The sequence below is a fragment of the Ascaphus truei genome, chromosome 8, assembly GCF_040206685.1.
Source record: "Ascaphus truei isolate aAscTru1 chromosome 8, aAscTru1.hap1, whole genome shotgun sequence".
NCBI classification, from domain to species: Eukaryota; Metazoa; Chordata; class Amphibia; order Anura; family Ascaphidae; genus Ascaphus; species Ascaphus truei.
The window spans coordinates 70468109-70494139 of NC_134490.1; the positions used below are offsets into that span (position 1 = coordinate 70468109).

Below are 26031 nucleotides of genomic sequence, written 5' to 3' on the forward strand. Positions count from 1 at the left end.
ATATGAAATATAATCATTAAGTGAAACTGCTATCATTCAGAATACAGAAAAGTACTGAGTCCCTCTGCTAAGGCTGTGTCCATAGAAGGACAGACAGCGCTGAGCCGTGCGGACGCTCCGCGATGAGCCCCGTCATCCTCAATGAGGATGTCTTGAGAGGGGGCTCCCGCGAGCGTCCGCAGGCGTGCTGAGGCGCAGGGATTTTCAGCCACAGCAGAACCTGTTTCTGAGCGTGCTGTCGGCTGAAAACCTCCAATCAGAGCGAAGCAGCGTCAACGTCGGCGCTTCGCGGGCTATTGGCCCAGTGACGTCAGTGCCCCGCCTCCCCCCACCTCCCAATCGTGCACGTTGGCTCGTTTGCTAGTTCATGCAATCGCTCCTGATCGCGCTGACGCTGAGGCTCGTCTGTGCAGAGGAGCGCGGTTCCTCCCTCTATGGACGCAGCCTAAGAAACAATGTATCAAAGTATTCCAGCTTCACAACTTAGCAAATAAAAACTCCCATTGCTTTAAACGCGGATTTTTTTGGTAAATATTGTGCGGTTGCTTTCCTCCCACCAGTTTTGAGAGTTTCACATATGGACTCCCGTTTATTGCGTTTCCATGTTTTATCATGCACACGAGGCTTTATTTATAAGATCAATTAAAAAAATAAATGTTATCTATGGGTGCTTCAACGCTCAGCGATAAAGAGATGGGTGTAGCTTGTATCTACTATAATATTATATTTTGGTATATATTTATATTACATGTGTGCTATCAGACTGAGCCTTTGATTGAGCCAACCTATGCTGAAGCTGGGATATCCTGAAAACCTGACCTGTTGGGGAGGCTGGAGGACTGGAGTTCAGCCCCCCTTGTATTAGAGTATCTTCTTGGTGGAAAGCAAAATAACAAGCAAACTAGTGCTGTCCAGGGGCTAACATGTGCTTAGCAAGGAGTATAGTTGTATTATTTACTTCTAGTTGGAATATCTCATTTCTGATACCTGATACTGAAAAGGTTATTCTAGGTATAAATCAAAGGGGCTTATTCCATAACCAATGGGGTCGTTTTGGGCTGATAAGAGTACACAGTTAGAGACGTTTAGTGACAAAGATGCATGCTTGAGTACTGCAAAGCAACTAACATTTACTACGTGATTTATGGTCGCCAATGAAGCATTGGCCATTCCCGGCAATATCAACATTTTAATGAAACTTAGTGGACAAAAAAGGAACAGATAACGTTTCCGGGCAGCGGCCCGTTCTTCAGATCAACCCTCAGTGATGGAAGAGCCGCTGCCCTGAAACATTATCTGTTCCTTTTTTGTCCACTAAGTTTCATTAAAAGCCAACATATTTTGAGGCAGCTGGTGCACGGTAAAGTAAGGTATCAATATAAATACTACAACACACGGTGATCGGAAAACCAGCACGACACAAGGGTAAAGAAAAAATGGAACTTATTGATCAATCATATCCAGCTAGGGATGTTTGCATGATGGATCAATACTGTACATCTCACTTTTTCTTCTTCCATGTGATCTAGTGTATATATATATGTATGCATATGTGTATATATATACTATGTATGTATGTATGTACATATGTACATATGTACATACATATGTACATATGTACATATGTACATATGTACATATATACATATACACATGTACACCCACACTTTGTTCCACTTTCTTTTTTGAAGTCTCTGTCTGCAGCCCTATGTCCCTGTGTTTCCTGGTAAGATCAGCCACAGCACATGTAATCATTTTTGGTATGGAACAGCATCAAGGACATATTTAGCAGGGTTCAACATGTGGCAATAATATTATGGGGCATTTGTTTAAAGAGCAGCCCATTCTAATAAGAAATAAGCAAATTCCTCTGCTTTAATAAATTCATTAAAACAATGGAAGCCAAGGAGGTAAACAAAGAAAGCATATATAAACACACAATATGTGGTCTTGTCATTAAGAAGCACTTAGATTCTCATAAAATTGGCTTGTGCGTGACATATTTTTGTTGTCCGAGTGCTATTTTTATTGTGTAACAGAAATAAAGCACTAAATCACAGCTAAATTATTATAATCATGAAAAGTAAAAGAAGGCACATTTCTTTAGTGGTCAGTGTTTAACCACATATATCAAGAATTCTAGTATTTCAAAGGAACCGTGGTGTTTAGATCTCATGTGTGATGCCAAAACAAATGTTCACCATACTCTGGTAAATACACTCTCCTATTCTATGTAACAGTCACAGTTAGGAGATAAAAGAAATGGGACATCCTCCTAGGGGGCGCTCTGCTCCTTCAAACGTAATATGGCTTAAACTAAGCTCCTCCTGTTTCCTCTTAAACCTGGCCCAATCACTATCTGTCATGTCACCAACGCATGTTGCCTGGTGACATTTGACTCCTCCCTCTACTTCTCCAGTCACAGTCGTGCTCTGGCTAAAACTTGACACTAGTTACTCTGTGACATTGCCAAGATCGACCCTTTCCTCTGTCACTTTTACTGCTAAAACTCCCAGTCATGCCCCGACCCTCTCCCGTTTGGATTATTGTAACCTAATACTAACGGGGTCTCCCGCCTGGCAACTTTCTCCCTTCTAATCTATCCAAAATTTAGCAGCTACACTCATTTCCCTTTCTCCCAGAGCAGTGTCTGCTCATCTCCTCCTTAAATTACTCTCCTGGCTTCCTATTAAGTTCCAAATCACCTACAAAGTTTTCCTTCTTCCAAAGCTCTCTACACGCCCGCTCCTCCATGCATATCAACTTTGATCTCTCATTATGTCCCTGTTCGTCGCCAGCGCTCTGCCCATAACCATTGCCTTTCCACCCCTTCCACCTCTACTGCTTCCTCTTACCTTAGACCAAAACTTTTTTCCCTGCGCCCCCTTGCCGGCAGTTCCCCTCTCTCCGCGCCCCCCTCACCCCCCTCTTACCTCGGCTCCGGCGGCATGACATCACATGACCTCGCGGTGTCATTTGACGCCGTGTTGCCATGGTGACACGTCTTAGAAGCCGCTGGAGCCAAGGTAAGTCTGGTTTACAGAGGCCCTGCAGCTCCCCCGGCACTTAATTTAAGTGCCTTCGGGAAGCGTGCGGAGCCTCTGTAAACCCCGCGCCCCCCGCAGTCAGTCTCACGCCCCCCTGGGGGTCGCACCCCCCACTTTGTGCACCACTGCCTTAGACCTTTTTCCCTCACTGTCCCATACCTGCGTAACTCCCTCACACTTGGGGAACTGCAAGCACCTTCTCTCCCCAACCTAAAAAATACACCTTCTGAATGAAGCATTTCGATAGCCTGGACTCACGGCCATTACTCCACACCACATACTTTCCAATCCGTATGGCCAAGCACTGCCATTTACTGCACTTACTCCCTCTCTGTCAGTTTCCTAGGCATAATATTTTAAAACAAGTAGCACTCCAAAGTTGTATTTAAAGCGAAAAACACTTTATTTTTATAGTGTAAACAAAATATTAAAAGATAACTTATTGTACAGTAATAATAGTGAAATACAAAACAATTTAAAATATGTAGGAAGGTTATCATTTAAAAATTAGGTAGGGGTTTATTTGTTTTGTTTGGTGAGCCTGAGAGCAGTTATAAATAATTTGTTCAATAGGACAAACACATATATATTTATATGATGGAGCTGTTGCCAAACCTAGTAACACTGGTTTCTTCTAGTCTTACGTATGGCAGTAACTTCTGCCACTTGTTACTTAAAACAACAATACATTCAATGTTTAATAAATCAGTTGTGTAGTATTGGATACTTAATGATTTTTTAATTCTCCCCACTCTTTATGCCCTTTTTAATGAGTTGTAATGTATTAAGCTTCCTTTGGGTTGCTATAGCAACCATTTACAAAGGCACACCTCTTCCTCTTTTGATATAGGCGGCCATAATGTGAACCCTGGGAAGCAGGATCTTTGCTGATCAATCACGGGAGAACAGATCAATCGGCAGCTTAGGTAATTCCATTTCCTTGAAACTGAGCAACTGCTGCATCAATTAAAGCAGAAATACTATTTCCCCCCCCCCCCTTTTCTTCTTATTTGTATATGTAAAGCTTGCGGCAATGTATAATTCTACATTCGGACCTACGCTGGCAATCATTTGGTGCTCCTGTTATAAATCTGTCAAAATCCTGATTGTGTGCCTAAGTAAATGGCCACCTTTCAGTTCCACTCAATCCTTCAGTCAGTGTAACTCAGCAGCTACAATGTATCCGGATACGGTAACATTATCTATTACAGCGGTGTGCAAACTGGGGGGCGCGCCCCCCAGGGGGGGCGGGAGATTTTTGTAGGGATGCGCAGTGGTTGCAGAGGCCCTGCGCAGTTTTCCACTGCATTTAATTTAAATGTTGGGGGATCACACGAGGACTCTGCAACCTATTACTTACCAAGATTCAGACGGCTGCTGACGCGTCGCCATGGCAACACGGCGTCAAATGACACAGCGGAGTCATGCGACTTGACGTCACATGACCGCGGCGTCTTTTGATGCAGGGAACGGAGGTAAGGGGAGGCGCGAGCACCGGGGGCAGCAGGCAGGAGGGGGGGGGGGGCGCAGTTCAAAAGTTTTTGCACCTCTGATTTATTGTTACAGTTTGCAGCTCAAACTGCTGGTAATATTGGCAACAAATTATCAAACAGGAAGGTGTTGCAAAGATCTTTCACTGCTTGGGAGGTGGGCTGATGGGCTATCAAAGGATGCTTTAAAACTAATTAAAAAATGGCATTGAGTTGAATAATAAAAATAATAATAGTTTTTTAAAAAAAAGTCACTAGTATCGAATACTACAGAACTGATTTATTTAAAAAATAATTTTTTTTACAGGTCTTGCTGTATGCAAACTGTATTGCCATTTTAAATAGTAAGTAATGACAATACATTGTCTGGTTCTGCAGACGATACTAGTGTAAGTCATATGTTAATATATGTCAACCTCGGTGACTGTTGAAATCTGGATTCCTCACATTGATAAAACTACCTCCAATCCATTGCTTTCATCTATACTAAGGGGGGGGTGGGGGGTGTCTGATCAAGTTCTAAAAACCGGCATCCACCGCCTCCATTAGTCAGTTGCCTACATTGACTCTCTGAATCCAATAAATGTATTAACTTCAGACTCATAATCCAAATAATGTACAGCCACTGAAACCGAACCTTAACCACTCGCATGCTTTTCGTTTCAACTCCTCACTTTCTAAAAACAAACCCTGTCCCTGCAAATGGCGTCCCTAACGTCACCCGAAGAACGTCCGTCCGTCCGTCCCCCGCCCCCCCCCCCCCCGGGCAATAGCTCTATCTATAGTTGTCATATCTGTGTGTGTTATTGAGCAAATTGGATATAACTGTTATTTTGCTCTTAATTGTACAAAATATGCACAATAAAAGTTATATTTTGATACTTTGTTTATACTATAAGTAGTTATTATTGAGTGTCTATATATTAGTAGTTCCTCCATGAGAGAGCTCGTTAAGCGATCTTGTGTTCTAGTAATAGAATATCTCAGCATGGGGGTCCAACAACCTCCCCAACACATTGACCACGTCAGAAGAGCTCTATTCACCTCGGCTCTGTTGTCTGTTGACTATGCCGCCCAGCGTCCATCGCCGGTCCAGGCGCCGTAGATGAGCCTTGCGTCTCTTAGTTACTAGTACGGAAGATGGATGGAAACATGCGGATACAAATGGAAATAAAAAGATGACAGGAGGATATGAATAACAAAATAATACATGAGAATTTTTAAAAAATGACACGTTAACTATATAAAACATGAGACACATTGTAAAGTCAAGGGGACATGTTAACCTCTTGAGCTCCTGATGCCGTTATGGTGAGAATAATGGAAGACAATGAGATTTAGTTATGTTTTCCTGTTTGTAACAGGAATGTACAGTTACATTTTTGGAAAAGGTGCATGCGTTTCAGAGAGACACGTGGCTAGAAAAGTGGCACAAGAATGATATCGCATTAACAGCTATTTACACTGCAGTACTATGGTCGCCTACACCCCTACATAAATAAAGAAGAATGCTACCCAGACTCCAACGTCTTGTTTTGCCTCCTTACACACTTCTGCAATAAAAATGAGTTTTAGCTTCTTAACCCTTCCAGAGTGGCGCTTTGGTCATGAAGGGATACTTTCTCTCTTTTGTAGACCTTAAAAGGTTAACATGATCAAAAAAAGAAGCATTCTGTGCTACACATACAATTATCTCAAATAATTCCTTATGGAGGACACACCAATAAATACGGTTTAAGAGGACCCGCACACGAGGAAATAAGTTTACAAACCATGAAAAAAAATACATTATTCTTCACCGCCATTTCTTACCTAAAGCATTGGAAAGGTATATGTATGTCTTTAAAAAGGTGAAAAGAATATACAAGAAAATAATGATGGGAATCCAATTTATTTGCAAGTGACTTACGCAGTTCTAAGTGTAATTATGGTTCATTTAGACAGTTACATCTACATTAAACGAGGAGTTTATGTTGGGTAGTAGAAGGGTAATTGATCCCCTATAAAAGCGCACAAGCAATATTTCTAAACAATTTAAAGTATATCTGCAAACTTCTTATTGAAGAAACTATAGAACTTTGCATGCTGACCATGACTACAATGGTAATTCTCTGACGTGCCTGTAATAATAACTAACAGGACAGGCCATCCCCATAGCAGTGTTCTTATTGTTGATGTCCATATTGAGGTTTGCGGCAAGAAAGGCAGGAAGTAGGGGAGAGGATCTGCAATTATTGTTAGGAGCACACGCTGTTCTCCAGACAGAGGAGATTTCAATGGTTCACAATGTATCGGGATATTGCTTTATACATCTGTTTCTGCTCAGTAAAAAGGACTGAAGTCCGTGCAAGATACACCTAGCCTATTAAAATCTTCATTTGCTAATATATTGCTAGATATATATTGCAGAGAAGGTGAGCTCACTGGTGCGGTTTCTTTTAACTGCCTGGGTACGGACGCAGGTTTAAAAATGGACCGGCACTTATAGGACTTATTGCAAATAAAAATGTTTGTTGACTAGAGGTCAACATTTCACTTTGCATTAGCACCTCCATCAAGACAAAAACAACCGACTTAGTGAATCCCAGACAATAACCACGTTTAATAAAGCCTTCTACACTTGGCTCCATTCAAATGAAAAGTACGATAATCTTCTCCAGCACAGGGAAGACGGCTTCACCACGTATTTGAGGAATACTGTATATATTCGAGATAGACACAGTTAATTCAGTGAAAGAACCTAAATAAATTGGTCCGATTGTCCTTTTTTTTTTTTTTTTTTTTTTTACTTTGGGTATGTTTTGTAATTAAATTATTATACCACCCAAAGGTTATCTTAAACACGCTTCTAAGGACTGATAATGAAATACATCAGTAAGAAAATACATTTTGTATAATGAACGGGAGTAAAGGCACGCTAACGCTTAGAACCCGTTTGTAATTCTGGGCCTATGAGTCCAGTTAATCTGTCTTGTTAATACCAACGGGTTCTTTTCATTAAGCAAAAAAACACGAGGAAGGCAAAAACAAGCCCGATATTGAAGTAAACGCTTTCAGTGCCAGAAAGCCCTGCGGCCAGGCCCGTATTTAGGCATAGGCCTACTGGGCCTGGGGAGGCAACTTTCAGGTGGGGTTATAGAGGCACCACTCTCTTCCCCACAACAATGAAACTGAACAAGCATTCAATGATTTGTAAGCTGTAAAACATATAAGAGGGACTGAACTAAGATTTCAAACTTAAAAACATGACAATTTTTGTTATATACTGTAGGTTCACTCCTTAAATAACATAAAAGACAATTTAACACAGGTTTACTTGAATTATTACAAATGAAATGTTTGATTAAATGCACCAATTAAACTATCCTATTATTGGCGAACACATGAAGTCAATTTGTGCTAAAGTAAAACTTTCGTTTTATATTTTATAGCGTTTTGAGATCTCACATCATTGGTATCTAAAATCTAAAGTCAAGATTAAATAATTGTTTTAAAGGTTCGTATTTAACGGTGGCCCATTGTCCCAACACTAAAAAAGTGTTGAGGCTCTTGTGTTTTTGCAAAAACCACTTTATTAGCCAAATTAATTATTTTAATTTGATTTTATTGGTGAGCAGGGGCACCCCTGAAGGATTTTCTAAACATCTCGGGGGACCCAGGCTCTTCAGACCTCCCCGCTAACATGCATACACACTTACCCTCCCTTTCCCAAGTGCACACTCACTTACCCTCTTCTCATACACTCCACATAGCACACTCACCCACTTTCTTAATTAGCCCCCTTCTCTTACTTACACCACCCCACAAAAAGCACTAGCCTTAGCCTCCCTCACCCCCACACAAAGCCATCACACTCCCCTCCCAACACCAAGCCATCACTCCTTTCCTCACACCTTCCCACACTCATGAAACATGTCAGCAGACTCTTCTATTAGTGCATTTTTTAATTAAAAAAAAGCGCATTACTGTATGTAACACCCTGTTTAAATAAGTTTACAATATCTGCTAGTAATCTTCTTAATGTAACATATCCTAAAAAAACACGTTTATACTTCTACAAGATATTCACGATTTTTTTTTTTATGTAGATGCATCATTTCGTATGGTACTTAACCTTATGACTTGGAGCAGTGGTTTAAATTCACAAATCTAGAATAGTGAGAGACTTCCACATACATATATACCCGCATTTCTCTCCATATTCCTTCAACAGTTTATCCCATACCTAAACTATACAAGAAAGGAATTTTAGGAAGCGTTATGGTTTCGGTGGTGCAAATCCGTGTGTTGGGCAAATGGAAAAAGCTCACAAAATGAAGATCCTATTACTTAAGATGTGAGTTTGTGTTTCAAAGGGAAAATCTCACCTCAAGCCTGCGAGATTGTGGATTTCACAGAGAACGAAAATCCAGAATCTTGCGTGCATGGCGGAGATTAAAGACATACAGTACTGCGTCAGAAACAACACATTTGGTGCATGCAAATCAGATGTTTTTTTACACAGCAAAATTGCGGCATAGAAAATTTCGAATGAATGTCAAGAATTATGGATTTTTATTGCATCAAATCGCATTCCCCCCCCTGGGAATTTCACACATTTTTAACAAATATGTCTGTACGGTTTTTCCTATAACATTGAACCTCAGTAAACTTACCATCTCCAGATTTGGATGTATTGATTTCAGAATCATCTTTGGTTCCACTCTGAGAATCTAAGTAGGTAGCTGGTACCCAACCTTGTTCTTCTGCTGTGCTAACAAACCACCAACCTGAGAATGAAACAAGAATAAACATTATTTAATCATAATTATCATTAGGTATTATAACAACCATCTTACAAAATATTCTACACGCTACCCGACTTTGAAACATAAAAACATTCAGCTACAAGACTTCCTGCTTTATGATGAATGTTTATTAATTGGTCACACATACTGGAGCTCCTTCCCGTCCCCCACGTAACCACAATAGTAAGCCAAGTAATGTTTCCAAGATATTTCACATAGTTGATAATGTTTTAATAGCCACAATGCAAAAGAGCGGATCTTTTATTTTAGAACATGAATGATGGAGGGCCAGGGGTTGGGTTGGAGGGTGTTTTGTTGAATACAGACTAAAAAGTAAGTCTAAAAGGAAAACTTTGAAACGTGTGCTAACACGCATGTGTAGACAACTGTTCAACCAGCCGTGATATGCATACATCCATTCCATGGTTTAACACTTACAGTACGTGCAGTGCGTAAAGCACGCAAAGTACGAACGCATCTGTTTCACGTACAAACAGTACAGTATGCATTTCACATAAGAACAATGGGTTTTTTTTTTTTTTTTTATAAATGAAACCATTGTGAACTTTATAGTTGTAAAAGGTTCTTATGGCGTAACAGATTTGTAGTCTCCCTTAAGAAAAGTTGTATGATGTTAGAGTGAACCATATAACTGCCACATAACATTAGATATGTGTGTAAAATCATATTAATATTAAAATACTATTATTTGTACTGATAAGTACTTGTGCCGTTAAATAGCCATACCGCAGCCATTGGCAATGATATTCACTGTGCCATCTGGTGTACAGATACTGAAATGGCAACAGTGGGATGTCATTTTGCTGTCCCGCGGCTAGCTCGCGGTAAACAAAGTCTTCCTGCACGAGGAATCCTGCACCTTTCCCCGGTACCGTGAACAGTAAGCTTGGCTACATCTGTAACTGTGCTCAAGACTGGGTGGACTACAGAGCTGCAATGGAGAGCACTACAAGTACTGTATTACAATGGCCCATCATATTAAGATGGGTGGTAGCTGTTACCACTAATATTAAAAGCCTGAATTTGAGTAGCCAGAAGGTGCGCTATGGCATAGCAATACTTAGTAAATATGGGTCTTCATCTCATCTCTATCACACCAAGGATTTGTTTTTCTGATCCTGAGGCTAATTTGGAAAGATGCTTCGTTGCTGACAGCTGGCCAAGCCTAAGTTATCGAAAACAGATCCTTATTGTTATTTCCTATTTGTAAGCATCAAGCTACTAACATAGCGCTTAACATCCATTTAAAATGATGGGTAGAAGTAAACAGGACACAGTCTGACATTCAGCTGATGCTGCATTAACAAAGCCTTTATGTTTCCTTCTCACAAGAATCCATGTGATAAGCAATTCTAACTACTTCTGAACAAGTTCTGCTCATATAAAGAATCAGAGTTTCAACATACTTGTTACTTTTAGTAATATATACCCCAAATGGAGGCCTAAAACGATACTCTATTCTTGTCCATGACTTGCTCTCTACAGGAACTACAAATGACAAATTCCCAGCTACAAATACAAGACTGCTAAGGGTGATGGAGATGTCACATATTAGGAGAGGTTGGTCATTGTCTTTCTAGTGACAGGCATGTCTAGAATCTCACTGATACATTTTGGGCTACAACTGGACATGTGACAATTGGGATTGTAGAGATGTAACCTTACAAAGCCTGTTACTGATACTTAAATCAGCAATCACCGTTACATTATTTTGTTATCTTGCCTGAACTGAAGGATTCCCTGGAGCTTATATGTGGTTCTCTGGTGCAGGAGCAATGGAGTCCGGAGGGGAGGGGGGGGGGGGAGAGATACCAGCTAGCCACTGGAAAACAAGACATACTCCGTCAGGCAAATAGTAAAGTGGGGGTCATTGGCAGATGGCATAACTTTCTATTGGTGACCCTGGCAGCAATGTTTGTAGTTTTTTTTAGTGTCAAACCCGGCACAAACAATATCCTACAAATATCCCGGGAAACTGAGGGTGGTAGGAGTCACGAACTGCATCAGTCCACCAATGAACTCAGTTCAGGTAATATTTTTTTTAAGCCTATATGAGTTTAAGTCGTATAATGCTAGTATCATACCCCCTACATATTTCTCGCTTTAAAAAAAATGCAATTTTATTTGTGTTAAAAAATATATTGATTTCTTAATTTATAGAGTCTGATGTTACCATGGGGACGCCATACTGCATTGGACTCTGGGGAGACATCCATGTTGACCTCTTGGGCACTTAATATTTAAACTGCTTATTTCTCCTGAACGAAGCATGGTAACGAGAGCAGACTGCTGTTTAACTACGTATTCAACATTGACTCATGTGATTGACCTTCAATCAAATTCCTTGTTTATAGGAATTTGCCAATGCTTGCGGCTCTGTCATCACATTTACAACCTAGAAGCACCATTCAACCCATAAACACCGGTCATTTCTCACATGGAAATATGTTTCTAAATGATCAGCTAATTTACTACTGTAGGGCCTGTAAACCTATGTACAGACATTTATCTATATCCATTTACCGATACATATAGGCAAAACAATACAAAAACCATCGAGACTGACACAGAGGCCTTGATGACGGATACATAGATTGTAATGGAAGTAGGAATCTGTCACCCCATTGCAAGCACAGTTACAGCATGTGACAGTGTATACCAGCACTGACCCACAACATGTGGGTACCAATAAAAGTTCTTCCTCAAACTGCCTGTCATTGTATGGAAGCATCAATGACTATACAGTGTGTAGTGCACATTTTTACAAATATGAAATCATGCATCCTTTATTGCTTCAGTCACACTGGCCCGCAGCTGGGGCCAATGTGAAACCCATATAGCTCCGTGCATACACCTTATTGCTAGAGAATGTAGTTCTGTTCTCTATTTGGGAATTCCTGATGGGCCTGAATTACATGTGTGTTTAATACTGCTCTGCCTCGTTTTCTGTTAACAGATGGGTTCTGCGCACTGTGTACAAGACGCAATAAGGATATTAGACAGTCAATATATTAAAATATTAGATCACTGAAGCATTACCTCAACATATATACCAAGACTGCTACCCGGATGATATATACGTCTAAAAAAAAATCTGTTGTTTCAATGATTTTCCAAATTACAAGTAACGAGTTTTTCCGACATCCTCTCCGTAGGAAATTTCTGATGAATGGCTCAACCCCCTCCCCCCCTGCCTAATGCTTTCAAGATCCTTTCCTTCAACATCGGCACAACCCTTCATTATCTATGCACAAGGAGCGGGTCCTGTGTGAGGGACTTGCATTTGCACAACTACTGTGCAGAGATTAAGCAGTATGTCATGTAATGTATATGTTATGGCTGATAATGAAATACAATACAATATGTTTCTTACTGTAAGTGAAGAGATGTACTGAAAAATATCTAGTCCCACTTAATTTCAGCTGTGTGAACCCCCTGCTCCTCGAGATACTTACAGTACCTCCGTAGGTGATGCCGGTATCTCTGCAGGTTTAAATGTCCCGGTCACGCTGGCCAATAGGAAGCCGCATGGGGTGACGTCACGGCTTCCTATTGGCCCGCATGACATTTAAGCCACCATTTCGATAGCCCCACATAGCCCAGCTGGAGCTGCTACCGGCACCCCCTGCGGTGGTAACTATCTCAGGAAGCAGGGGGTCCCCGGAGTCCAAAATGCATGCGGTTCAACTACGGAGACCCGCCTGCTTCAAACCGATAACTATAAAAAAATGAATAAAAGGAAAGCAGGATCCCCGCTTTAAAAATTGGTTTAATAAATATTTTCACCCAATCTCTTTTAAACTATACAAATGAGAAGAAATCAAATCAGCACAATTTCAGTAAATCTATGGTTACAATTTGAAATGCTGCAAGTAATTTGCAGTATAATGTGGAGGGAGTTTTGTTAGATTATAATAATATAGAGTAGAATATTCAACAATTGGGGGTAATTTAAAACTTATACTCTCTACAGAACTGGCTGTTAACATGAATAACCAATGAATTAGCCAACACATGCACTGTGATTACATAAACGAGTCGGTAGGGGTTCATGGATAACAGGGTTACAAACCAAAAACAGGGGGATTGTATCATAAAGTATTAACAGATGAAATGTGAAAAAACATAATCTCCCTTTACTGATAAATGCATGGTGGTGGAAAGGCTGGATCAGGGCACACGTACTACCAGATGTATCTTTCAATATTGCCAAACTGGAGTCAAATGTGCAACAGAATTAGCAAATGCAACCAATGTTGTATAACTACACAATAAAACACAACATACAGTATATCACACAGCACACACTAAAACTACTGCTGGTAAAATAGACAACATTTTGAAACCTCCATCTGAATACTTTTGTAAGATATACAGCAGGAGTGGCCAACTCCAGTCCTCAAGGACCACCAACAGGTCCGGTTTTCAGGATCTCTCTGCTTCAGCACAGGTGGCTCAATCAGTGGCTCAGTCTTTGACCAAGCCACTGATTGAGCCACCTGTGCTGAAGCAGGGATATCCTGAAAACCTTACCAGCTGGTGGTCCTTGAGGACTGGAGTTGGCCACCCCTGATATAGTGGGTCAAGAGAATGTGGGCTGCAATACAGCATCGGAACCTCTGTGATTGTGAGCCTCAAATTCAGTGCAGTCCAGCTGAGGACAGCTGAGTTTTGTGGCTGTGCTGCTCTGTTATAAATAACCCCCATAACTGAACAGCTTCTTATGTTTTCTCTCATTGTCAGCTGGGGTTTCATAGAATTCCAATGACCTAAGTCGTTTACAATTCACCATGCTGCTAGAACAGTTGTACCGAGTTAGCCAAATGATGAACTCATGTTGATTTACACCGACCCGCTGCACTTTTAGAGGGACGCTGTACGCACAGTACAGACTGCCTTCATTTGAAGTAGGTCCTGCAGAAATGAACTCCGGGGCTGTCACATAGCACAGAACTGGGATTATCACGTGCCCTTTAATGAAACATGTGGGGTCATTTATCAAGGCTCCGGGAGTGACGCAAATACTAAATTGACTTTGCGGTTCTGCATCTGTTTATGTAGGAAGAATGTATCAAGTTGAAAAGCAGGGAATAACTTTGGCTGCGATTTCGAGATTTGGTGGCAAATACAACAAGCGTTACAGAAAAATACTAAAGAAATAGATGCAATACACAGAAATCATAATATAAGATATAAAATGTAGGCCATAGTAAATAAATGTAAAAAGCACAACACATACAATGCAATCCATATAGCATATTGCATCTTTATGGGTTCATTTGGGTGATACATCCTAGCCAGTAAAGAAAGCAGCTACATTACACATTGTATCAACCTGTTGTTGCCTGGACAATTCTAAGGGCTTTTAGGAAACCATGTTGACATTTTTTTATGACTTCCAAGAAGAAAACAAAACGGAATAGATACTCTCTTAACAAGAATACTTCTGAATAGAAAGATTTTAGGATTTTATAATGATATAGGTTTCAGGTTTATTAAAGGAGATCTGTACATTTTGTTGAATGGCTAATTGGGGCCCTACCTTCCACCGCCCTGGTTTATAATTTTTATAGTGTCTGTGTAGCCTAAGCGCGATTCCTTTTGTGATAGTTACACAACTTATCTGCTAGACTTTGGCATTTAAGAATGAAAATGCAGACAGCATAGTCATATTCTGCAACTTTAGTCCTAAAGTCTGGAAGGAAGAGCAAAACACGATATACCCCACACAGAGAAATTCAAAACAGCCATATATTTTTAGCATTACATCATTTGGAAAAAAACAAAACCTCTTTCTTTATTCCGTTATGTTCATTACTTGCTTGCTGCAGTGCCTTGAATGGTATACTACACTCAATAAAGCAGTGCCTTGAATGGTATACTACACTCAATAAAGCTGTTGGCCCAGGGACAAGTGGATATAGAAGATACAGACCTAAACTACATTAAGCATAACTCCAATGATGATGTCACTTAGTTACTAGCCAACGAGGTAATGCGAGTCTCATGAAACCCTTCAGTAAGCAAGGTAAATATATTAACAGGTCTTCTATCAGTAAACCTAAATACGGTATAAGTCACGCAGGAGAAAGTCCCAATGGTGTTCCTGTGGTATTAACATGCATTTACTTATTTATCTACCTCCACTCATGTTGAGTTTGTTACGTAGTCAGGTTGACATCGATAAAAAATAACTGTTACTCGGCTTGTTTCCATCATGGTAAAAAAACAGCAAAGAATGAGAAATGAATCTCTAAATGGTGCTTCCAACATCCAAGTTTAAGTGGTAGCACTATAGCTGAGGAGTCCAGGGCACTGTAGATAAGCAATGTGGAACTAGTGACAGGGTATATGGCTCACAATAAAAGCCTGACATGGACAAGCAAATGAGAGACAAACCTCAAAATGAATGCAGAGGGGAGCCCATGAATGAAGGAACTCTCCGTGCATACACCATAAAGAGGGGCAGTCTGCTCACCCAATGGCTGGAGCCCTGCAAATACCCATATGATCACAATGACATGAATGTCCAATCCTGGGAAATGAGCATAATGTATCTCACAGTGATGTATCCCTGCTGCTCCTGACGATCGCGTGCATCCGTCCAGTGAGAACTAAATAGGATGTAGAAAAAATGGTGGTGCACTGCTGAAAAGATTGGGCTGGAGGCTAATAACAAGAAAATAAAAATGCTTTATTAAAGATGCATAGTAGCAGATGCTACAAAGGAGGTCCTCTAACGCGCCATTTTGGCGTGAAACGCGTTAGAGGACCTCCTTTGTAGCATCTGCTACTATGCATCTTTAATAAAGCATTTTTATTTTCTTGTTATTAGCCTCCAGCCCTATCTTTTCAGCAGTGCACCACCATTTTTTCTACATCATGGTAAAAAAGGCAGTGTGTTAAGATTAGGCTCATAAGGAGAGCGCGGAGCCTTAAGCAAAGCGTGGCATGACCGCAAGGCCCAGGCTCCCCCAGCCTTCCACCTGCCCCCTCCCTCCCCTCATGGTTACCGGCGACACCCCGGAGGGGGGGAGAAGGGGCCGGTTGGAGGAGTTAATGGCAGGAAGTGAAGGCGGGGAGATCATGCCGCACCCCTCACTGTGTTTTTCCTCCCTCCCTTGGTTAAATTCTGTTTGTTATACTTGTATTGAATATATTTATATTTGAGGTGTCTGTTGGGGTTATGTTGCCCCTGTCGCCGTGTGGCTGTTTGGGGGGTAAGTGCAGGGTAACTTTGCCAGACGGGGCTCAGTTACGGTAATGCCTGGTGGTGGCGGCATGGTGGGTGAGTGGGCGGGGCTCATTGTGCATTGAGTACCTGGGGCCCATCTCGTAGGTTACATAGGTCAGTGGAACAGCTGGGACTTGGGACGGTCCCAGTTTACAGGCCATAATTTAAACGTCATTGGCCTTAAACTGGGATTATAGTGGTTGCGCACGTGTGCGTCACACCGCGCGCTGCCAAAACAAATGAATGTTTTCCATTGAGCGCACACATAGACCAACACGTCCAAGTGCGCGATTTTTCACATTGTTCTTGCAGCGTGATGACCGCGTCACGTGAGCGGTTCAGCCAACGAGGGTGAACCGCTCACGTGACGTCACGGCCACACCTCCCTGTCGCCTCCAGTGCAGATTTTGCTAGCGTGCAACGGCGCGAGTGCACCGACGCCGCAACTATAAACTAGGCCTTACCTGGCGGCCATGATTTAGAAGTTATTGGCCTTACAGATGAGATGGGTGGAGCACTCTGGCAAGGTTAGCACCTCGCCTTTTGCAGTATTTCAATAAAGGCTGCAGTCATTGTACCCCCAGACCTGTGTGCTTTATTTGCTGGATGTTGCAGGGGAGTGGGGGGGGGGGGGGGGAAGCAGCATTGCAGGCTCAGGGCAGAGAAATGCTAAGAGATTGTGGAGAAAGCATTGACTCCCTTTTTACAAGAGGAAAGACAGAGCTACGCCACACATAATGAATACAGGCGGCCTTATAATTATGTTGGGCGTATGCATCAATGTAACAATTTGCTCAGTAACACGGAACCAAAATTTTCTGTTATGCCAATTTGGGGGAATTCCCAAACGTGGGGTAGCTGTAAATGTGTGTTGAATTGCAGAAGACGAGTTCTCATGGCTGTCACGCTTTCGGGCCGGTACTGGACTTTCCGAGATCTGATGCTCACACCTTAAGAAAGGAAGTTTATGTCACCTCAGACCTAGAGGATTTATATGATGCAGCGAAAAGGAAAACTGCCCCACTCACAGATGCAAACTTTAAGAATACTGTGCCAGGTACAGATGTGTTCGCCTGCGGTTGTGAACCATGCAAAATGTGCCCTTTTTGAGCTTGCGAAAAATGCTGCGGCTGCATTCACATGCGATTCACGAAGCATCAATGTGCATTGCAATTTTAGTATGTTGATTTGCAAATAAAATAAAATCCATAAACAGGGCACGCACCACGCTTCACTTACTGACTGGCGATACTTTGCTGAAAGCTTTCACATTTGGCGACATTATTGGCCCTTTCAGGCTTGGCAAAATGTTTGTCAGGGAATCGAATGAAAGGAAAAATATTCTTATAATTTTGCATGTGCATTTTTGACAGTTTTGCACATCTCAAATACCGAATAATCTTCTCGGTCCAACAATCTGTGACAAATGCGCTCTTCTCCAGGGACACGGCGGCTTCTAGAATTAGAACTTGTCTTCCAACAAATCATTCTGCTGTTATCTAACTCCTATGTTAGAATGGCCTGCAATGCATTTTAAAATCAATGATTTGTAGGGCGTTTGGGCACGGTTAAGAAAAAGAACCAGGGTCCCTACTCAAGAGGTGGGACATTCTAGTATAGGGGTGGCCAACACGATTCCTCATGGGCCACCAACAGGTCAGGTTTTAAGGATATCCCTGCTTCAGCACAGGTGGCTTAATCAGTCCCTGCTTCAGCATAGGTGACTCAATCAGTGGCTCAGTCCTCAACTGAGCCACCTGTGCTGAAGCAGGGATATCCTTAAAACCTGACCTGTTGGTAGCCCTTGAGGACTGGAGTTGGCCACCCCTGAATTAGTATATGTACATTATGTTAACTGACAGTGGATCTGCTATTTCCTACTGACACCCACCCATTTATGTCTATTTATCTGTGCTCCCAACTCTGAAACATTCTGAGCTGCAGCCCGCTGAATGTAATTGTTTTTCCAGATGTGCCACAAAAATGTTACTATTATGGCTGTGATAAATCACGGAGCGCTTCTGTCTGCATTGGAACGGCTCCCCCATGATCCGAGAGTGGACTTATCTAATAATGCTGGATGAAGTTTAAATAGGTGACAGTGTTTGAAGTACAAACTTAGTGGAGCACTATTGAGATTGTGTTTCAAAACGGATCTAAATAATTAATGACGACTGCGGCCCTCAGGCTTGGAGCTAAACCGCTTGAACCCATTAACCCGCGCAATGGTGCAGTGGCGACCAATGACCTAAAACGGATAACTGCAACGGCAGCGCTCTTTGCTTTCTCTGCATTGCCAGCGACGTAGTTACGGCACATTCACCAATTCTAGAAGGTTTTAGGGTTTCTATTTTTTTAGCCAACAAATAGATAATGTCCTCTGCAATTTGTTATTGTTATTGTTGGATGGGAACATAGATATACAATATGGTATCAGGAGTTCAGTGGGTCCCTCGGACCCTGAAGAGCCTGACAGGGATGAGCAGCTCCTCCTACCCAGTCTATTTTTTTTTTATTTTTACAGGGCGGATCCCCCCTTGTGCTACATGGCACTATTTTTAGATACATACCAATCAAGTTACTGGGCTCAAATCTCCCTCAGGGGAAACAAAATGGCTGCCAGATATCAGGATGGCCATGTAAATAACCTTTAAAAACCATGAAGTAGTACTGGTAACTTCTCCAGTAAGTATCTCTGAAACTCTGGGGGGGAAAGGGAGGGGGGGGGGGTTACCCTGGATTTGAAAATAGTGCGATTCAGCTCAGGAGACCTCACCCGCCCCGGGATCTAATTCTGTAAAAAAATGGAGGTTAGTTAGGGTGGATTGCTCCTTTAAAGGATTAAAGCATCCGAAATACTGTAAATAATAGATGACCAATAAGTACACTAGTTTAGAAAAAAATATATATATATATATATATATATATATATATATATATATATATTACAGTATAATTATCACCCAGCATACAGTGTTTCCACTACAGCAAGGGATTCTGGGACATGACATGCAAATGAGCACACCATGTCAGCTTTTGCTGAAAAACCTAATTTGTATGTAATTTCCCAGAATCCCTTGCTGCACTGGGAGCACTGTATGCTGGGTGATAATGATGAAAGGCAGGGTTGCAGACCTGCCTAAGACATGTGAATGTGCTCACAAGTGATCTTTTTATTATATAAATACTGTATATATATATATATATATATATACACATATACATATACATAATACTAAGTAATTAATCACTTACACAAATAACATTGAATGACACAAATATATATACCCCTCACAAATATGAGTACAGAAAACTTACATAGGCCGACACACCCGCTCAAGTAGACTTGACGTTTCGGGTATCCGCCTTTTGTCAAGAGTCTAATTAATGAATTACTTATTGTGAATCTAATCTGTTTTTATTTTTTGAAGCTGGTATCCTCCTGATTTCTCATATATTATTTATTTAGGGATTGAGGATTTTCCTATTTCTTACTTGTAGCCAACATTTTATTTATAGCACAAAAAGTATGAAGTGCCTTGGAAAGGGTATCTGTTCACTTTTGGCAAGGATGTGAGTCAGTGGTAAATGCGACGTCCCACAAGTAACTTGCCAAAGACCTTAAGTGGGGTCTCCAATTCCATACACTAGTGCTGTAATCACAAGGCTACTGCTACTTTTCTATAAATGTATTTAGATGTACTCAATAGTAAATGACATATTATGCATTAAAAACCAATGCTATAATAAAAAGGACTGTTGGCCTGGTAATAGCATTTTTATTACAAAATATAAAAAAATTACTTTAAAGTTAAATCATGTGTGCTGTAGGGCAGGGGGGCTCAACTCCAGTCCTCCAACCCCCCACTTTCCCCCAACAGGTCAGGTTTTCAGGATATCACAGCTTTAGCACAGGTGGCTCAATCAGTCCCTGCTTCAGCACAGGTGGCTCAATCAGAGGCGCAAGTCAAAGATTGAGACTCTTTGACTGAGCCTCTGATTGAGCCATCTGTGCTGAAGCAGGGATATCCTGAACACCTGACCTGTTGGGGGGCTTGAGGACTGGAGTTGACCCCCCTGGTGTAGGGTATAGCTCCCAAGCACAGAATATACATCACTCGTCTCTATGCATTGATGTAAGATGTATAAAGCATATGCATTTGTGTGAGAGTAATCTAATCTTTTCAGAGATTGTCTCCTGCCATATATTTTGTTTGGAAAGTTATCTGTGTGCTTGGAGCAGGATTATTTCTTGGCAGCGGAAAATCACTGTGACAGAATTTTCTGAACACATACAAGTCAAATCAGTTCACTTCATACTTTTGCTCCTTAAATACAGTTTGTAGGATTTGGTTACAGGCTGACTGGAGCTTTTTTATCACTATGTTCAATCTTACTGTGAGAACTATGTATGAAATGCATTATCATTAAAAGCCACTATAAAGGTGATGTAGAAAATGTGTGCCAAAATCAATTTAACATGCTACATTGTGAGGTAACTTAATAGTGTTTTAGTGTAATTTGTGTCAACAAGCAATCGGTGAGCTGTTGTGTAGGAAGGAAACAGAAGTTTAATAAGAATGACTTGACACATTAAAAACGTATATATCATCTACTTTTCTTTGAACTCGGTTGTCTTTCTCCTCATTTGTTAATGGTCGTTAATACCATCTGGTCTTTTAACCCTTGAAAGAGATATATAAGAAATGTAACAAACGTGAAATAAAGCGTTACATTTCACGCATTTGCCAAAACGAGATAATCTGAAGACGCCGACGGACTACACGTTTCTGTCTGTTAGATTTATGCTTTGTTGTGGTTTTAAGGCGTTCCTATAGCTAACAATATTCAGGGGGTGACTCACTAAGCTTCGTTAGAGGTCAGCGTGGCTGATCCCACGTTATCTTCCATTAACTATAATGGGAGTTAACGTTGAATCAGCCACGTTAACCCCTAACGGAGGTGCAGTAAGCAGCTTCCATATGGTTGCATTTGAACTAAAGGCTACACTATATAAATGATGGATTTATTTAACCTAAAGCACATTGCTGCTATTCGCCTACACAAGGAGTAACCCGATGGGCAGGATGTCGGCCTAAGAATTTGACAAATAGCAGACAAAATGTTCTTAACCAGTTTATAACATGAGGCCACAACATGAGTAAAACAATATACCAGTGACTGAAAGGTCTAAAAGCCAAGTGATTGCTTCCCAGAGAGGAACCTCGTTCTTTACCATTATATTTAATATACTTTAAAAAAAACTCCACGACTTAACTTCATTATCTTATTTTTACCAATGGTGGAAAAGAATAGTTACATTATTGGTCATGCTGGATGGCCTTGAGCTGCCAATCTGATCAACCTCTTCGCCATGCACAGTATACTCAATTATAATTACAATATATAATTAAGAAAAAGTGGAGAGCTGTGATATTTAACAATCTCTGTACATTACTCATCTAGCTATGAAAATTGTGTGTGTTGGTCCATTAGAAGGTATTACAACCTATGACAAAGCTATTTATTCAATAAAATAAACTGATACATATGTTCTGCTGTTCTTACATACTGTAATACTGAAAATTCATCCTTGTGGTCAAAAACTAAAATAAGTATCTTTGATAGGGCAATAATACTTGGTCAATAGTTGGGTGGCGAGAGCAAATTCTTCTTGCAAACCGGTGAATCAAACAAACATTTAAAATGCAGTCCCAAGAAAGTGGCTATATCTGGTAATAGATAAAGACAAGGAAAGATGACCACACATGGTGTCAATTGGACTAAAGAGTGGCACGAAGCCAGTGGAGAAGGCGGAATTGACTGGGATTCCGTCGTCATCCTCTTAAAGATACAACCCAATCACTTAACAGTAAAGACACAGCTCCATAAATCCTCTCAACAGCTTCAAATACATTTTGCTATGTCCACCCAAAGGTTCAAAGGTAGAATCATTATCTTTAAATGGCTTGTACCAATGGTCTTACTCAACAATCACCGTTTTACTAGCCAAAAAAGTTTGAATACCTTGCTCTCCAGCCTGCCGGGAACTGTAAAATATACTTCTTTTGAATCGTTAGTATGCGATTTTACGATTTCATAACATATGACTTCAGTTAATATGAAACTCTCACTTGAAACTTGGAGAGGAAAGTATAATCTCTGCCAGTGTCTAGTAACGGCTCTGGAAAAGCCAAAGTTTACAATTTTCCAATCCACGGAGGGAAGATTACTATTAGCAGAAACCATTAGTTTGCCAGGCAGAAGAGAAAAAAAGGCCATCTATTTAGGTGGGATTACCCACTAATGCACTTCAGCACTGCTAACCTTGCAATCCAGTGGTCATTCTGCATAGCTCACAATCTCAGGAAGCCAGTGTTGCTCTTTTCTTAGGCCACAGAGTGCGCGCCACACACCACAGCCCTCTATGGGGAAGGCCCCAGTCGTCGTGAGTGTGTGGGCGTCCGCTGCAGGGAAGACAAGAATGTTGTCTTTTCTTGCCGTGATCACATGGTCGGCGGGCAGCCAATAGAAGGGCAGATAGTGTAGACCAATGGGAGTGCAGGTAGTGTAGTCCAATGGCATGCTGCTTTGTGCTGTGCTTTGACGTCATGGCCGCGCCTCCCACCCATCATGGCCGCACACCCCATCGCGCCTCCTAGACCGCACAGTGCGGCTTTTATGCGCACGCGCTGCCAGATGCTCCGGCACACGCGCAGCCGTGACCACTGGGCCGTAGCTTTAGGCCCTGTTATGATCTGTAATATTGACCTACCTTTATAGACACCGCCTTTTACTTACTCATAGGAATGTACGTGGCACCTGATACTTTTAAACCAGACTAATCGTTTGATAAATGCTTTATATAGATAAAAGCAATTGACATTTATTTTCTATTTAGTACAGTATGTAATCCTAAAGCCTTTGACAAATGCCCACAATTGGGTCAATTTATAAAGCTAGGCAGCTTTCTCTTATGAGATTGATACATATATGACCTGGACTTCCGAAACAAAGACAACACACTTAATTTTTGCTTTGAGAAGCGTCTTGGGTATTTATGTTAGCACATAGATTTAATTTGGGCTGGGCTGATTCAATTTGCTCATGTCAGTTTGAGAAATAATTTTGGAAATACATTAGTTTAACAATGTATTTATATTATCATACATTATCTAGATCAGGGGGGCTCAACTCCAGACCTCAAGATCCCCCAATAGGTCAGGTTTTAAGGATATCCTTGCTTCAGCACAGGTGGCTCAATCAGTGGCTCAGTCAAAGCGCTTGCTTCAATCAGAGCCACCTGTGCTGAATCTGGGATATCCTGAGACACTGACCTGTTTGGGGGGGTGGTGGGTCTGGGTTTTGAGGACGGAGGTGAGCACCTCTGATCTAGATCATGCACTTAATTAATGTAAACATGCTTTAACTAGCATGAGATTATAAACGTATTTCCTTTTGTTTACAGAAGGTGTGATAGCTGAAAAGTTTCTATGTGTTGTAAGCGTTTGGGCACCTATTTGTATAATACATTTTTTATGTATACAATTAGACTATATAAAGAATCACTGAAAATGTTACTTTCCCAAAATATCCAATGGTTACTTTTAGTAGTACCCCGTTAAAGCTGCAGACCAAGCAATATCCTATGTGTGTGTGTTTTTAATAAATCAGTTCTGTTCTATGAAAAAATACTTGTAGCATTTTTTTTTAAACTCTGAATGACATTTGTAATGTATTATAATGCAACAAGCCTTTTTTTTCTATTGCAACCATTTACAAAGTCACAAAATACTGAGTCAATACTCAGCCATTTAGTGAACCCCCGAGCCGAATTTTCACCAATCACAGGAGAATGGATCGATGGGCAATGTAGGTAATTACTTATCATTGTGCTGATTGTACTGATGCACATATTAAAGGGGATAAAAATAAAATGTTTAAAAACGGCAGCTTGGACTGCTGCTTTATCATAGAAATTAGATCATTTGGGCTCTTCAAGACCGGCAAGTAAACAGTTGGATAAGGAATGTCAGTCTACTGGGCCTTCACCGTTCTGCCGGGCCTTCACCGTTCTGCCGGGCCTTCACCGTTCTGCCGGGCCTTCACCGTTCTGCCGGGCCTTCACCGTTCTGACGGGCCTTCACCGTTCTGCTGGGCCTTCACCCTTCACCGTTCTGCTGGGCCTTCACCGTTCTGATGGGCCTTCACCGTTCTGCCGGGCCTTCACCGTTCTGCCGGGCCTTCACCGTTCTGCCGGGCCTTCACCGTTCTGCCGGGCCTTCACCGTTCTGCTGGGCCTTCACCCTTCACCGTTCTGCTGGGCCTTCACCGTTCTGCTGGGCCTTCACCGTTCTGCTGGGCCTTCACCGTTCTGCTGGGCCTTCACCCATCACCGTTCTGGTGTGCCTTCATCGTTCTGCTGGGCCTTCACCGTTCTGGTGTGCCTTCACCCATCACCGTTCTGGTGTGCCTTCACCCATCACCGTTCTGGTGTGCCTTCATCGTTCTGGGTATTAATGTGAATTTATCTCTGACAGCCACTCAGACAGCATGAGGTAATCGTCTTAATGATCTCAGCAGCAGGTTTGTTTGGAATTTAGTGAACAGTAAAAGTAAAATCCTAAACCGAAATGTGCCAGTCAGTATTATTTTATTTGCTCCACTATTTTAATGGTGAACTCATTCAAAAGTATAAAAAAAAATCGATTTTCTCTTTTATGTTGTTTATTTACAATTGCGAATTTTTTTTTGTATGTCTAAATACTGTACTTACATGCGATAACATTTTTATGCCACACAAGAAGGACCTGTAACACTTATCAAGGGGTCTGCCTTTCTTCCAGTGATGTTATCTGCGTTTATCTCTCTCTCATCTTCCCAAACTTGCGTCTACTGGAGCAGGGACTTTAAAGCAGCAAAATACTACATTCCCCACCTTTTATTTTTGTATATCTAAAGTATGTTACAATATATACAATTCTACATTCTTACCTAAACTGGCAAGCGTTTGGTGCTCCTGTTATAAATCAGTCACAATCCTGATTGTGTGTCTAACATAATGGCCGCCTTTCAATTCAATCAATCCTTCAATCAGTGTAACTCAGCAGCTACAATGTATCCTGATAGTACTAAAGTAACATTATCTAGTGTTACAGTTTACAGCTTAAACTGCTGGTAACATTGGCAACAAATTGTCACAAACAGGAAACCGTTACAAAGATCTTGCACTGCTGGGGGAAGTGTCCTAAAATCTGCTGAGTAAAGCAAAGGATGATCAGTATATTTTAAAAAAAAACTCATTAAAAATGGCATTAAGAGTTTAATTTTTTTTAAAAATCACCATTATCCAATACTACAGAACTGGTTGATTTAAAAAAATTTTTTTTTACAATTCCACATGTTTTGCCCCTTTAATTGAGCGTTTTTGCGGTGAACAAAAAGGAAGACAT

The 26031-nt window shown here is 41.2% G+C and overlaps 1 protein-coding gene across 6 annotated transcripts in view; it reads right to left on the reverse strand.

Moving 5' to 3' along the window:
* Window positions 1-26031, reverse strand: part of SH3PXD2A (SH3 and PX domains 2A) — a 279344-nt gene that overhangs the window by 16089 nt on the left and 237224 nt on the right. For 4 of the 6 annotated variants that reach the window (XM_075612535.1, XM_075612531.1, XM_075612530.1 and 1 more), the window contains 2 exons: window positions 9193-9306; window positions 5582-5665 (listed from right to left, as the gene is read on the reverse strand). In XM_075612535.1, coding sequence (XP_075468650.1) covers window positions 5582-5665; window positions 9193-9306 — 198 coding nt within the window. The remainder of the gene's footprint in view (window positions 1-5581; window positions 5666-9192; window positions 9307-26031) is intronic. The other 2 variants (XM_075612532.1, XM_075612536.1) reach the window with 1 other exon arrangement.